We start from the raw sequence: 12,513 nt of genomic DNA, 5'->3' as shown, positions 1-12,513 counted from the left end.
GTTTTTAAGTGTCAAAATGTCATTCAGTATAACTGCCCAAGCTAAAATATTAATGACAAAAGTATTTTTTGAATGTTGAAATCCATCCTGAAAAATAAGTGAACACATGGCATAATTGTGTTGTAGTGTTTATAGCAACATTATACTGTATAAATGGGCAATATATTCTACACAAATATTTAAAAACACGAAGCACTTTTGTGTGGATTGTGTGCTTCATCAATGTCATTCAGTGCAATAGTCATTTTAAGCACATAAATCAGTTTCACTTCTGTGTTTCCTAATGGCAGCCAGTAGGCTCCCATCATAGGCCTACATCCAGTAGGCCAATGGATAAGATTAACCTACTACTGGTGATTATTGGTTGATAACATTGATTATATGGTATTATTAAATTAAAAGGTATAGCAATAATAATTTGTTATAAGTAGTTAATAGAGCATTTACAAACTGTTAGTTGATGAGTTATTAATGACACAGTCTTATAAGCATTTGTTAATAGTTAAGGATAATAACAATGCCTTATAATCATTTTATAGATTGTTTATAAACCATGATGAGTTGTTAATGTATTGTTACATATTTGTTAACAGTTAATAAAGGAGTTATAAATATGACAAATATATAGTTAATAGATTACTAGATTATTAGTTAATGAGTTATTGGTGGCTTGTGGAAATGTGTTTTAATAGTTTAATGTCTTAGATAGCTAATAGATCACTCACAAACTATGAATTGTATGCCCTTTATACACATTTAATAGATTATGAACAAGCTATTAGTAAATCACTTAGGCTACATAATGGCTAAATAAGTATTTGTTAATACTTTATACATACGTTATTCTAAAGTCGCAATTATTCTTCATTTACTCATGTTAGTAAATGAGGAGTACTTTAGAATAGCGTCCCAATAACGTAGCCGTATAAACTATTAACAAATAATTATCTTACCTTTTACAGATCAGTTGTTAATTATTTGATTCCCATCTACTCAAACACATTTCTGTACCTCAACATTGTTACCCCATGCAGAGATGAAATAGTGAACTTTTTATGTATGGATTCAGAGATTACACAGTGATGGCAGTTCATGAGTTTTTATATAAGGAGGTGATGGCAATTGGATACACAAACACGAACTAATAAATAGGGAGAAATAGCATGAACAAAACTATGGCTGTTATTACCCTAACCGGGATATAGGACTGATAGTTATAGATTTAACACATGATTAAAGTTCACACTTAGCTGAAAGACACGTGAATCAAGGAAACTATGTATCTCTATCTCTCCAACTTGTTGTGTTTGTTTTCTCCTTGTACATTAATGCTATAGGTATACTGTTGTGTGACGCTGCACCGTGTAGCAAACATTATATAACCATAGTAACAGTGTCTGTGTGTGTGTGTTAGATATATAATTTATATATACATAATAATACACATATATATATATTCTCAGTTCCTCAAAGAACTAGAATGATGTGATAATGGCGCTCCATATACGAGGCTATTTGATCAACATGTAGCTACTGCGGCTCAGTGCGTGAGCACAGCCAGCCAGGGAACATGATGCACAATAGAGCGACATTCTCATGAGGAACAATGCAGTACAGCACACAACACTTATGCTTTGTAGCAAATAAATTAATCTGTCAATCATAGCTCCATGATTCACAAAAACAAATTATTTTAGCGCCATAGCCTTGTGAATCCACCGTCACCACTAGCTGCTTATGAACAAGAGGGGAAAAGCACATGCAAGCCACACTGAAGAACATCACTGTGGAAAAACGGCAGAAAACCTTGTATCTCATCTCATCTTTTTTATTTTTTTTCATAAATGAATGCCTTTTGTAGACCTCATTGTACTGCTTCACTTGCCAAGGAAAACCCACGGTGGGTTGAGGGGACTGCTGAACGCATAATAGTATAGGGCTCCCCTCCCTACAGGAGCTGTACAGGAAACAGTGTGTAAAGCCACAACCAGTTTGTTCACCCCGCTTCTTTGACCGCGGACGGGCAAGGATGTCTACTGCGGTATCATAGGCAAGAGTAAGACCACCAGGTTTCTGAGCAGCTTTTACCTGGGTGCCATCAGACTATACTACTGAACAAGGCTGAAATGTACCTTTCAAGTGTCCACGCCCCAGCGTGACGTAGCCTGACGAGATGTAGTTGTGAATGTCCTGCGACTGAGACCGGATGAAGTTCTCCTTCATGTAGTGTCCTGTTGACAGACAAACAAAACAAAAATAGGGCTGTCATGAATGATTACAAAATGCATTCGTTGATGTTTAATTGTCGTACAAACATTTGCATGGTCCTAAAATGGTCCTAAAATGATCCTGACTGGTTAAGTGTATAGCTCATTTCATCCTTGGTTACACTGAGGTGGTGAAGGCAGAGAGTGATCAGTCAGTCAGGATTACCTTCCGACCTTAACGTTAGTTCACAAGCCCACCGCTACAAGCTATAGTTCAAGTTTAAACCAGTGTTCCCTCCCAACACTTTTCCCTCCATTTTAAGGGACAGTTTGATATGCATGTATGCCAAGGGATTTTTTACCTCAATCTAGCCTGTATAATCCGGAGTGTTCATTTAACTCTGAGATTGTGCAAATAGAACCAAATGGACTCGTGAGTGAATGGTTTAGGGCCAAATTACATTTCGGATCATGTGTTTGATATAATGCATATATCATAATATCACTTGCAAAAGAGACTCAGTTTCAATGTGTTTTATAAAGGTTAAATACAATAAAAATCATGAACCATCCAGAATCAGAGCTAAATGTGGAGAAACTCCCAGAAACTAATAATAATAATACAAAAGCAAGGGTTGTTGGACATACAAGGTTTCCACATGCCAGCGACAATAATGTCCCTCAGTGTTAAAAAAGAAAACTTTTGGTAACAATGTGTTCTGGACCACTGTTGTGCGGTGGTGGAACCAAGCCTGTAATTGAGAGAGCAGAGGTACACAATGGTACGTGTCAAAAGCTGCCCGCCCGCCGACAAGCTCCATTTGTGCTGTCAATCACATGGCAGGATACCCCCCCCCCCCCCCAAGCTGTCTTCATGTAATTGGTCCTCAACTGATGATCATTGTGAGACGCCACCATTTCTGTCTAGTCGGTCTTTGTCTCAACTAAGAGGATGGCTGTGGACAGTTTAGTTTAGACCAGAGTTCTTGACTCGCATGCCCAGGCTTTTTGTTCTCCTTTTAATAACAAAATGCCTGCAGTCCCGAGGCTAGGGAGATCCCTTTTATTGAACAAACACTCTATGGGCTCCATCTTGCGCCACCCTTATCCTTTATCCCTAAACTTATTTGCCGTTTTTTACTATTTTGAAAATCATTTTAAAATAGTTCAACTATTTTTTTTAAATAGTCAAAAATGGCAAATAAGTTTATGGATTAGGGTTAAGGGGTGGCGCAAGATATAGCCCTATGTCTATAGAAATGATTAGTATTAGGATATAGTGCTTTAACATGTTAACAAAACACCTTTTATTTTAACCAACACATATCACTACCTTTAATGTAAGCATAATGGCTTGATCAGCATGCTAACTTTCTAGGAAGAGAAAGGATGTCGATCGTTTCCATTCACTTGGAATGCCCGTTGATGATGTCATAGGTGGGCAGGTTTCGGAACTTTCCACAGCCCACCAATGAGACACAGAGTAGATGGAAATTGTAGTGAGGGAGAATTGGACAAAGATGAGGTTGAAAATGGGGGAAGCACTCCTTTAAGTTGAACCCTATAGTGTCCCTGTTCTGTTGCGAACATCTGTCAAAAATAGCTTTCTACAAGCCCATCAACATTCATTCATTCATTGTACCTTTCATTGTACCTTTTTGGGGTAAAAAAAATACAATATTTGGTAATACCAAATATGGCGGGTGGAAACCTCATTCATGCTTTTCTCTGACGCTGTAGTGTGAGTGTGATTAAAAAAAAAACACAAAAAATGAAATTGAGTACAGCACTCAAGCAAAATGTACTTTGTTCCTGTCCACCACTGAGTGCGAGTGCAGAAATGTTTCTCCGTCGATTAGGGCTTGTTTAATCTAAACCACGGACAAAGAAACTCCGGGATCGATGGAGTCGGTCTATATAAAACCGAACCTCCCCCTGCATTAACTGACAAACAGTTCAACGGCTGCGTCTCAGAAGAAAGAGTCAATAGTGTGGCTCCGAGCTCCGCTCCGGGGGGCCGTGGTGGAAGAAGCCTCCATCCAGCACTGTGTGAAATGGATCGTTATGAGAAAAACCTGCATGGGACCGTGACCACACTGAAGTCAGACACAATGGCTGAGCTTCAGTCACGTTTAACCTGTGTTGGGTAACGTTAATTTCTAAAGTAACTTTGTTAGGTTAACGGATTACTGCCATTAAAAATAATCCCAGGCCATTACATTACAAGATTACTTTCTGAGAAAAGTAACTCGTTAGATCATTTTTGCATTATTTTGCTTTACCGAAAACCCACCCTCGAGAAAATAAAATAAAAAATACAAATAAAACCTACAGCCTACCAGTGTTGTCGAGCTGCTGCTTGCTGCTTCACAAATTTGCATTGACGTTGATCTCCTCCTTTCGCCAATACATCCAAAAGTAGTGTGCTGGGAGGTGGAGGGGTTACAGCACTTCTGTAATCCACGTAACTCCAGAACCGCTCGCACAAATTCGACCCACAGGGAGTGCAGTGCTCGGTGTCGAGTCAGTCGGACCCACGCTTGTCCAGAACCGCCCCAAAAAGGCCTCTGCCCGGGCTCTGGACAGGGCCCCTGGCCCCCTGCCCAGTGTCCATATATGGAGCTGGTCTGACATCATTCTGACTTCTGCATAGACTCCATATTTGGGCATGCCTGACAAAGAACTCCATATATGGGCATAAAAGGGACACAATACCTGGGTGGGGCATTCATTACCAACTTGCATTGTTCCAAGTAAGCCAGTGCCCAACAGGCTCCGCTCTATATATATAATGCAAAAAAACATTATAAAAAAAAAGAAAAAAACACTTTTCAAATCATGAATCCCAATTATTTCCACTGAAATTAATCAGTCAACGAGGATTCTTCCAGCCCTAGGGGGGTGTATAGTTTGACACGAGAGCAAAACGCCTAAAATAATCTGGGACATCATTCTGGGGCACTTAGCAGAGCGAGCTGATCCCAGGAGCAGCCAGGGATCTGGAGGTCTGGATAGAACACTATAGGAGCAGCCAGGGATCTGGAGGTCTGAAAAGAACACTATAGGAGCAGCCAGGGATCTGGAGGTCTGGATAGAACCCTATAGGAGCAGCCAGGGATCTGGAGGTCTGGATAGAACACTATAGGAGCAGCCAGGGATCTGGAGGTCTGGATAGAACACTATAGGAGCAGCCAGGGATCTGGAGGTCTGGATAGAACACTATAGGAGCAGCCAGGGATCTGGAGGTCTGGATAGAACACTATAGGAGCAGGAAGAGCGTTTCCAGCAGTGGTGGGAAGTAACTAAGTTAACTTAAGTACAATTTTGAGGTATTTGTACTTAATTTAAGTATTTCCAAATTTAAATTATTTTCTAATCCACTATACATCTCAGATCCAAATGTTGTACTTTTACTCCACTTATTTGAAAACTTTAGTTACTAGATTCGTTACTTGATTTTGATTAGTTACTTACTTACTCCTCTTCGTCCCCAATGGGACATAAGGCTTCAATGAGCGCTCTCCATTTCATTCGATCCCTGGCAGCATGTTGCGCCTCTCCCCAGGACAGATTCATCTGTTCCAGCTCCTGCGTCACAGTTCTGCGCCAGGTGGTCTTGGGCCTCACAGGTTTTCTTTTGCCTGGTGGTGTCCATCTTAAGGCCACCTTTGTGATGCAGTCCTGCTCGTCCTAGCCATCTCAGTCGTCTGTGTGTAATGTCCTTGGTAATTCTCCGGCTCCCTGTTTGTTTGTACAGTTCATTGTTGGATATTTTATTTAGCCAAAAGATCTGACATATACGTCTTAGGCATCTGTTGTGGAACACTATTTTCCTTGTGTCTGTCTTGACCACTCTCCAGCTCTCAGATCCATACAGCAGAACAGACTTGACATTGCTGTTGTATATGAGCATCTTCGTTTTGAGGCTATATTTTTGGGATTTCCAGATGGATCGGAGTTGGGAGAAGGCACCCTGAGCCTTTCCCAGCCTTGCTCTGATGTATTTTGATGCCCCACTGTCCTTACTGATAAGGCTGCCCAGATAGGTGAAATCGTCCACAAACTCGAGTGGTTTTTCATCGACAAGGATGGGTTGTGTGGGGGTGGAGTTCACACACAGCACTTGTGTTTTTGAGGTGTTAATACCGAGTCCGACCTGTCTGGCGAAGGTGCTAAGCCTGTCAGTTTTTGCCTGCATGTTGTTGTGGTTTGTGATTTTGATTAGTAGCCTATTACAAAACATACATTAACCAATTCAACCCTGTATAAATGATGTATATTTGAAAATAGCCTATCTAGAAGTTTACAATGTGTCACAATGTGTCACGATGTGACACATTGCGAGCTTGTAGATCTGCTATTTTCAAAAGATGTTAATATACAAATACATACAAAACTTGAAATTGGACATTCTGCATAATGAATACTTTTACTTTTGGTACTTTAAGTACATTTTGATGCCAATACATTGAATTATAGTATTTCTACATTGCAGTAGAGAGTATTTCTGCATTGCAGTAGTGATACTTTTACACAAGTAAAACGTTTGAGTACTTTTTCCACCACTGAAGAGTGTTTCCAGGCAGCGATACGGAGAAGGAATTAAATCTGGACAAAAACAGCAACGTGTCCATCTTCTTCTCACAGATGTTTAATTTGCATCTACATTTTTAGCCGATGCTGAGCAGGCTTATGGGACCCCCGGCATTAAGGGAGCATGTTCGGCACAGGCCCCAGGATCACTGCTCTATATTCTCCTTCAGAAAGATTAGTGTGTGCGTGTGCGTGTGCGTGTGTGTGTGCGTGTGTGTGTGTGTGTTTGAAGGGGGGGGGGGTTAATTCAGACTGCCCGTTCCGTCTGTTTCGGTGGACGTCAATCAAACTCCATCCTGGCAGTAAACATAGCATCAGTCATTTTAACCGCATTATCCGTTTATATGTTGGCCATTCAAAAATAGCAGATCTACAAGTTTACAGCTTGTATATGTGCTATATACATGTGATATATATATAAAAAATATTAAAAACTAAATATATATATATATATATATATATATATATATATATATATATATATATATATATATATATATGACACAGTGGGAGCAGGGTAAGTGAAACAAATCTAAATGTACTGTACAACTCACTATCTTATCTACTCCCTATAGCTGGTAACCCTCATTTCAACCATCCCAACTTGATGACATGTTTGCAGTGACAATTTTAGATAATTTTGATTTTTTTTTTTTTTTTTAATGAATCTTCTCTTCTGGGGGTCCCTGGAACAAACCCGTTTCAGAATGGCATCCACTGCCAACATATCAATGTATAGGGTCCTTGACCAGAAAAGGTTTGAGAACCACTGCAGTAAACAACGTACACCTTCAGAAGAACACTGCATCTGTGTGATCACTTGAACCCTAGCATCCCTTCTCTGGACCAACGTTCATCAAAAAAGAGCAAATTGTGACGGTCAAACGCAGATAGCAACTTGGGGGTCCTTAAACACAATAACTACTCAGGTGGTCGACACTTTTAGGAGAGCAGAAATGTAAAACAGCAACAGAGTATAGTCAAACTTGGTCCTTGCAGTCTTGTTTCCATTTTTAGTCCCTATGCAATCAATTCATAAGCATGACATGAATAACAAAAAAAACGAAATATCATTAAAAAGGGGGTTGTAATGAAGGCGGCAGGAGGGGGGGGTGTGGGGGGTGATCACCTGTCTAAGGGAGAATTAAATGATTATTTTCTCTCCCTTAGGCCTGCTGAAAGGTGGATTTTCAAGCATGTCAGTGTTCTGGATATATTCATTCCAATGGGAGAAGTGAACGTGAACACAGACTAGGTCATTAAAATGGTCTTCTTCAAGACAGACAAATCATTGTCCTTGTTCAAGATCTGTCCGTCAGTGACACACTCTAGCAAGATAGCAACCGCAGTACATTCGTGAGATCTGACGTCAACTTTAGGAGATGATGGGAAACGTGCACGTCCGCTATTTCGTACTAGTGGCGAGGCTATCTTGGTTCTCGGCTATCTTGGTAATTATTAACCAGTAAGACGCGCAAACGCGGGAAGCGAACTCAGCTCATACATATTTGGGTTTTTTTAAGATTTATTTTTAAGTTATTTTTTTAAGTTAAGTTATTTTTAAGTTAAGTTTTTAACTTAGCCATAACCATATAAGGAGTCCCCAAAGCAGCTATACGTCCAAATATGGAGTGTGTTGCATCAATCACAAACAAATCACTCAGCTCCATATATGGGCACAAAGGGGGGGGACACGGACAGACAGACAGACAGACATGATCTGCTAGGTCTCATAGTAAGTGCTCACAGTATTCGCAACAACATCCCAGAAAGACCTGAGGGCGATTCTATACAAATGCCTTCTAAATGAGTAGCTCTCAAAATATTACGTAATTCAAAATGATTCTGCATTTTCCCTGCACTGGTAGATATTCCCATAAATTATATTTTTGAGCTCATCTTCCATTTTAGCATACCGGTAATCCAATGTCCAGGTATAGTTTTCTGCACTGTGGCCCTGCTTTCACTGGTATTTTGCTGATAGTTCCCTGAAGGCAAGGGACCTACCGTTGCGATGGGAAGCATGTCCTCAACAACATACCTGGCAATCAATCCGTTTAGTTGAGTCATGCTGTGGCTGACGCTTAGATGAAGTACCTCTATCTGGGTCACTGCCAGTCTTTGGCAACTAGTTATATAGCCCAATGTACTTTTGTTAGGCGCTTCAAGAGATCGGTATTGCAGTTACTCGATGTTTGTGTGTGCGTGTGCGTTTGTGTGTGTGTGTGTGTGTGTGTGTGTGTGTGTGTGTGTGTGTGTAGGTGTGCACCCGCTTCATCAGCATCAACCGATATATACTAGTAGGTTACTTATCAAGAGATGCCGCCAAAGCGAAAACAATGTGAAACTGACCTAAGTGGCAGGTTATGTTTCTGGGTTAAGGCCACGTCGGACGGCTCCGGTCTCCAGACGTAGCCAGTAGGCTCCAGTAGAGACTGCTGCCTCGATTGTCTTGATAAGTAACCTACTGGTTGATATTGGTTGATTTTCATTCAAATCCGCTAGTATCTGTGCGTGCGTGCTTGCCTTTTTATCCCCTAAGGCAAGTCCTGCCAAACTCTGTCTCTGATTGGCTTATCCTGAAATTGTACCATAAACAATGATTACTCCTCAGTGCCAATTTCACTTTCTGGGCAACGCGCTTTGTCTCATGTTACTACGAGAGCACATCGCCAGTAGGTTAGACGACAGATAGACTCCAGGGGGAAACAGTTCCGTTGGATCACTAACTGGTAACGTACCCAATTAAACCACAGTAACTATAACGGCATTAATGAATTGGAAAAGGTAACCATTAGTTACCACAAAAAGTAGTTGCGTTACAGTAACGCGTTAATGCGTTAGTCCCAACATTGAACATGACACAGATGCCGGTTTTAACAGGCTAAGGATCTTTGGTGAAAGGCCATGAATGCATTGGCAGTCTCGTAGCAAAATATTGTTTGTGTTTCTTTGACCAGATGATTGCTAATAACTACGTTTCAGAGGAGCCATAATTACTCACGCCATTTCAGAAGAATCCAAAATATTGCAATCACAATGCAACACATTGTGAGCTTGTAAATCGACTAGTGTTGCTATTTTGGTGTGTAAAACGAAAAAACTTTTTGAAAATGTATGAAACTATGATGGCATGCCCAAAATAGGGATGACGGGTTTAAAGTGGTTAATAACTGTATGGTTGGGTTGCAGACAAGAAAATGTATAATAACACGTGTCATATGTAAATGATGGACAGGCGTGAAATGGGACACACTCAATATGCATAAAATAACTGAATTTGACACAAGGGGGTGTTGACATTGGCAATTGCCATATCCTGAGACCCCATATGAGGGCCCTTACCCTGGTTTGAGATCTTGGTGTGAACGGGGGTGTAGTGGTTCTTGGAGGTTCTGACGGGGGTCTCCTCTTTGGGCGAGCTCTCCATGGACGTGATGTTTTCATGCTCGTACTGCGAAGACGGTTGAGCCTGCTGCCTCATAATATCCGCCAGTGCTCTGGAAAAACAAAAATCACACCCACGTGAAGTGAGGGGCCCTCTTATCATCGTACATCATCATGACATATAATAGACTATAGGCCCACATTTATCAACGCGTCGTACCCTGGAATCACCACAACTTTCGGTATTTATCATTCCAGCGTGACTTTGAACGCCAAATATCACGTCAGATCGGGAGCTGTTTGTCCTACACCTGTTCTGTCATTAAACAAGCGGGGCAGAAATGACTGACCAGCTGACAGGCTGTACAGGCATCTAAACATAAGTATTCACTCTTAAAATGTATATAAAACTATTAAATATTATATACCGGTATGTGAAAAATAAATTGTAAAGGCATGTAATATGAAATTGATAAGATATTTCCAATTGTACAAGCAGTTAAAATCTTGCAATTAAAAATAATGTTGAAAGTAAGATGCTTAAGCCATTTAAACAGCTTTGGATGAATGCATACATGCGAGGATTTTGGGAGACCATCATGCAGCCTGTGTTGACTATTTTCATGACATGGAGAGGCACTGGAGTGACTGCTGCAGCTGATATCTCCCACGTGGGTATACAGTAGGCTACTGTAATCTACAGTAGGCCCATGTCTTTCTGGAGTTATGTGCAATATCCTCTGCTCGTCCTCGTACAAGCATAAACCCGAGGCGACGCTTGCATGTCAACTGTGCCGATCACAGTTGACACAGTAGTGTGATCCACCGCCACTGAGGGTTTGCGAGTGGCGGAAGCCGCTACTGCCGTCACGCCATGAGATATAGGTTAACCCATGACCACACCACACACCAGTTTATTCATATAATAATCAGTCACTCCATAAACGTTCATATAATTGACAGCCACCACTGGCTATTGATCTGTCTATTTATTATATAATTCATGGTTCAGGTGTCAATATATCTTAATTTATTTAATATACAACACGTGTTGGGCGTGGAAGTTGTGTGTGCGTGCGTGCGTCTGTGTGTGTGGTGGGGACATGAGAGGCAGCGAGGCGAGAGGTGTTTGGTCCAGTTTTTGTTAACTGCCTCCTGCATTATGTGCAAATTCGAAACAGGTGTTACGCAGGGCCGTTCAGTGACATACGACGAGTGCTTCCAAACTCCAGCACTTGGAAAAAGAATCACCTGCACAGAATGTCTTGACAGAAAGTAGCTCATAACATCTCTACGGTGGATTGTTATGAAAAACAAGATCGGCAGATTGAAAGAGATTAATTCAAGCTTGGACTACAGCTGCAATTTTGGTGAGTTTAATGTTGTTTAAGACAAGCAGATCGCAAACCAAATTGGATGAGTGGGGAGTCAATGGAGGGTATATTGCAACTCTAGATTCATCCCATTATAAAAAAAATCTAGAGTTGCAAATTGCGGCTTTCTCTAAGGGAGATGCCAGGCACTGGTTTTCAGTCATGACAATGATGACACACACTTCATGAGCATAGGTGACTATAGTATGAACGAAGATTGCTCGGTATAGAGCTTTGCCTTCTGGCTCAGCTCTCTTTTGCTAGTTGCAAGTTTAAAGTTTTATTTCATGATATGCGTTTAGTAAATTCATTATAAAATCTGTCAGGTTAGGACCCAGAAGCAGAACCAAGAAGGCAAAGCGATGCAGTCCAATGGTATGTATTAACACAAAACTCACAATGCAGTGTAGCAGGTCATATACACAGACATCAGGAATACACATTAACTTCTGGCAAGGGAACACTGAACACAGGGAAGCTTAAATAGACACAGATTAACTAGACACAGGTGAAACATAACTACAATCAACACATGATTGGCTGGAACTGAACATGACACAGGTGGATTCAAATTAGCAATCAGGGTAGGTGCATGAGACAAGACATGTAGCAACAAATAGAGCCGACAGGAAACACTAGGAACATAACTACACAATAAAAGTACACAGTTCATGACAAAATTAATGATAAAGTAGGGTATGTTTATGTATGGTATGGTTAGGCACGAATGGAGACCCACCCTCGCTGCGGGTGCAGCCAATAGCAGTCGTTTCCGGTTTCATTTTAGGGATGAAAGTTCAAAGATTTCAATTTGACCAAAAAAAGGTGTCTTCAAAACGGTCTGTGTAGAAACAACTGGGCCTGGCTCTGTCCATTCATTTTACAGTTTGTTTAAAACAATTATGGTTTCTCAATGTAGAGGTCCAGGTCCTTGAGAGTGTACAAATGGAGCC

General features: G+C 40.8%; 1 protein-coding gene across 1 annotated transcript in view; it reads right to left on the bottom strand.

Moving 5' to 3' along the window:
* Positions 1-12,513, bottom strand: part of LOC308324352 (shisa family member 6) — a gene marked incomplete at both ends in the record, with an annotated part of 89,744 nt that overhangs the window by 64,353 nt on the left and 12,878 nt on the right. The window contains 2 exons of the mRNA XM_080776394.1: positions 2,133-2,231; positions 10,146-10,300. Coding sequence (XP_080632520.1) covers positions 2,133-2,231; positions 10,146-10,300 — 254 coding nt within the window. The remainder of the gene's footprint in view (positions 1-2,132; positions 2,232-10,145; positions 10,301-12,513) is intronic.

This window comes from Protomyctophum bolini, assembly GCF_963924005.1.
Source record: "Protomyctophum bolini genome assembly, chromosome: 11".
Taxonomy (NCBI): Eukaryota; Metazoa; Chordata; class Actinopteri; order Myctophiformes; family Myctophidae; genus Protomyctophum; species Protomyctophum bolini.
This window is presented reverse-complemented; position numbering and strand designations above follow the sequence as displayed.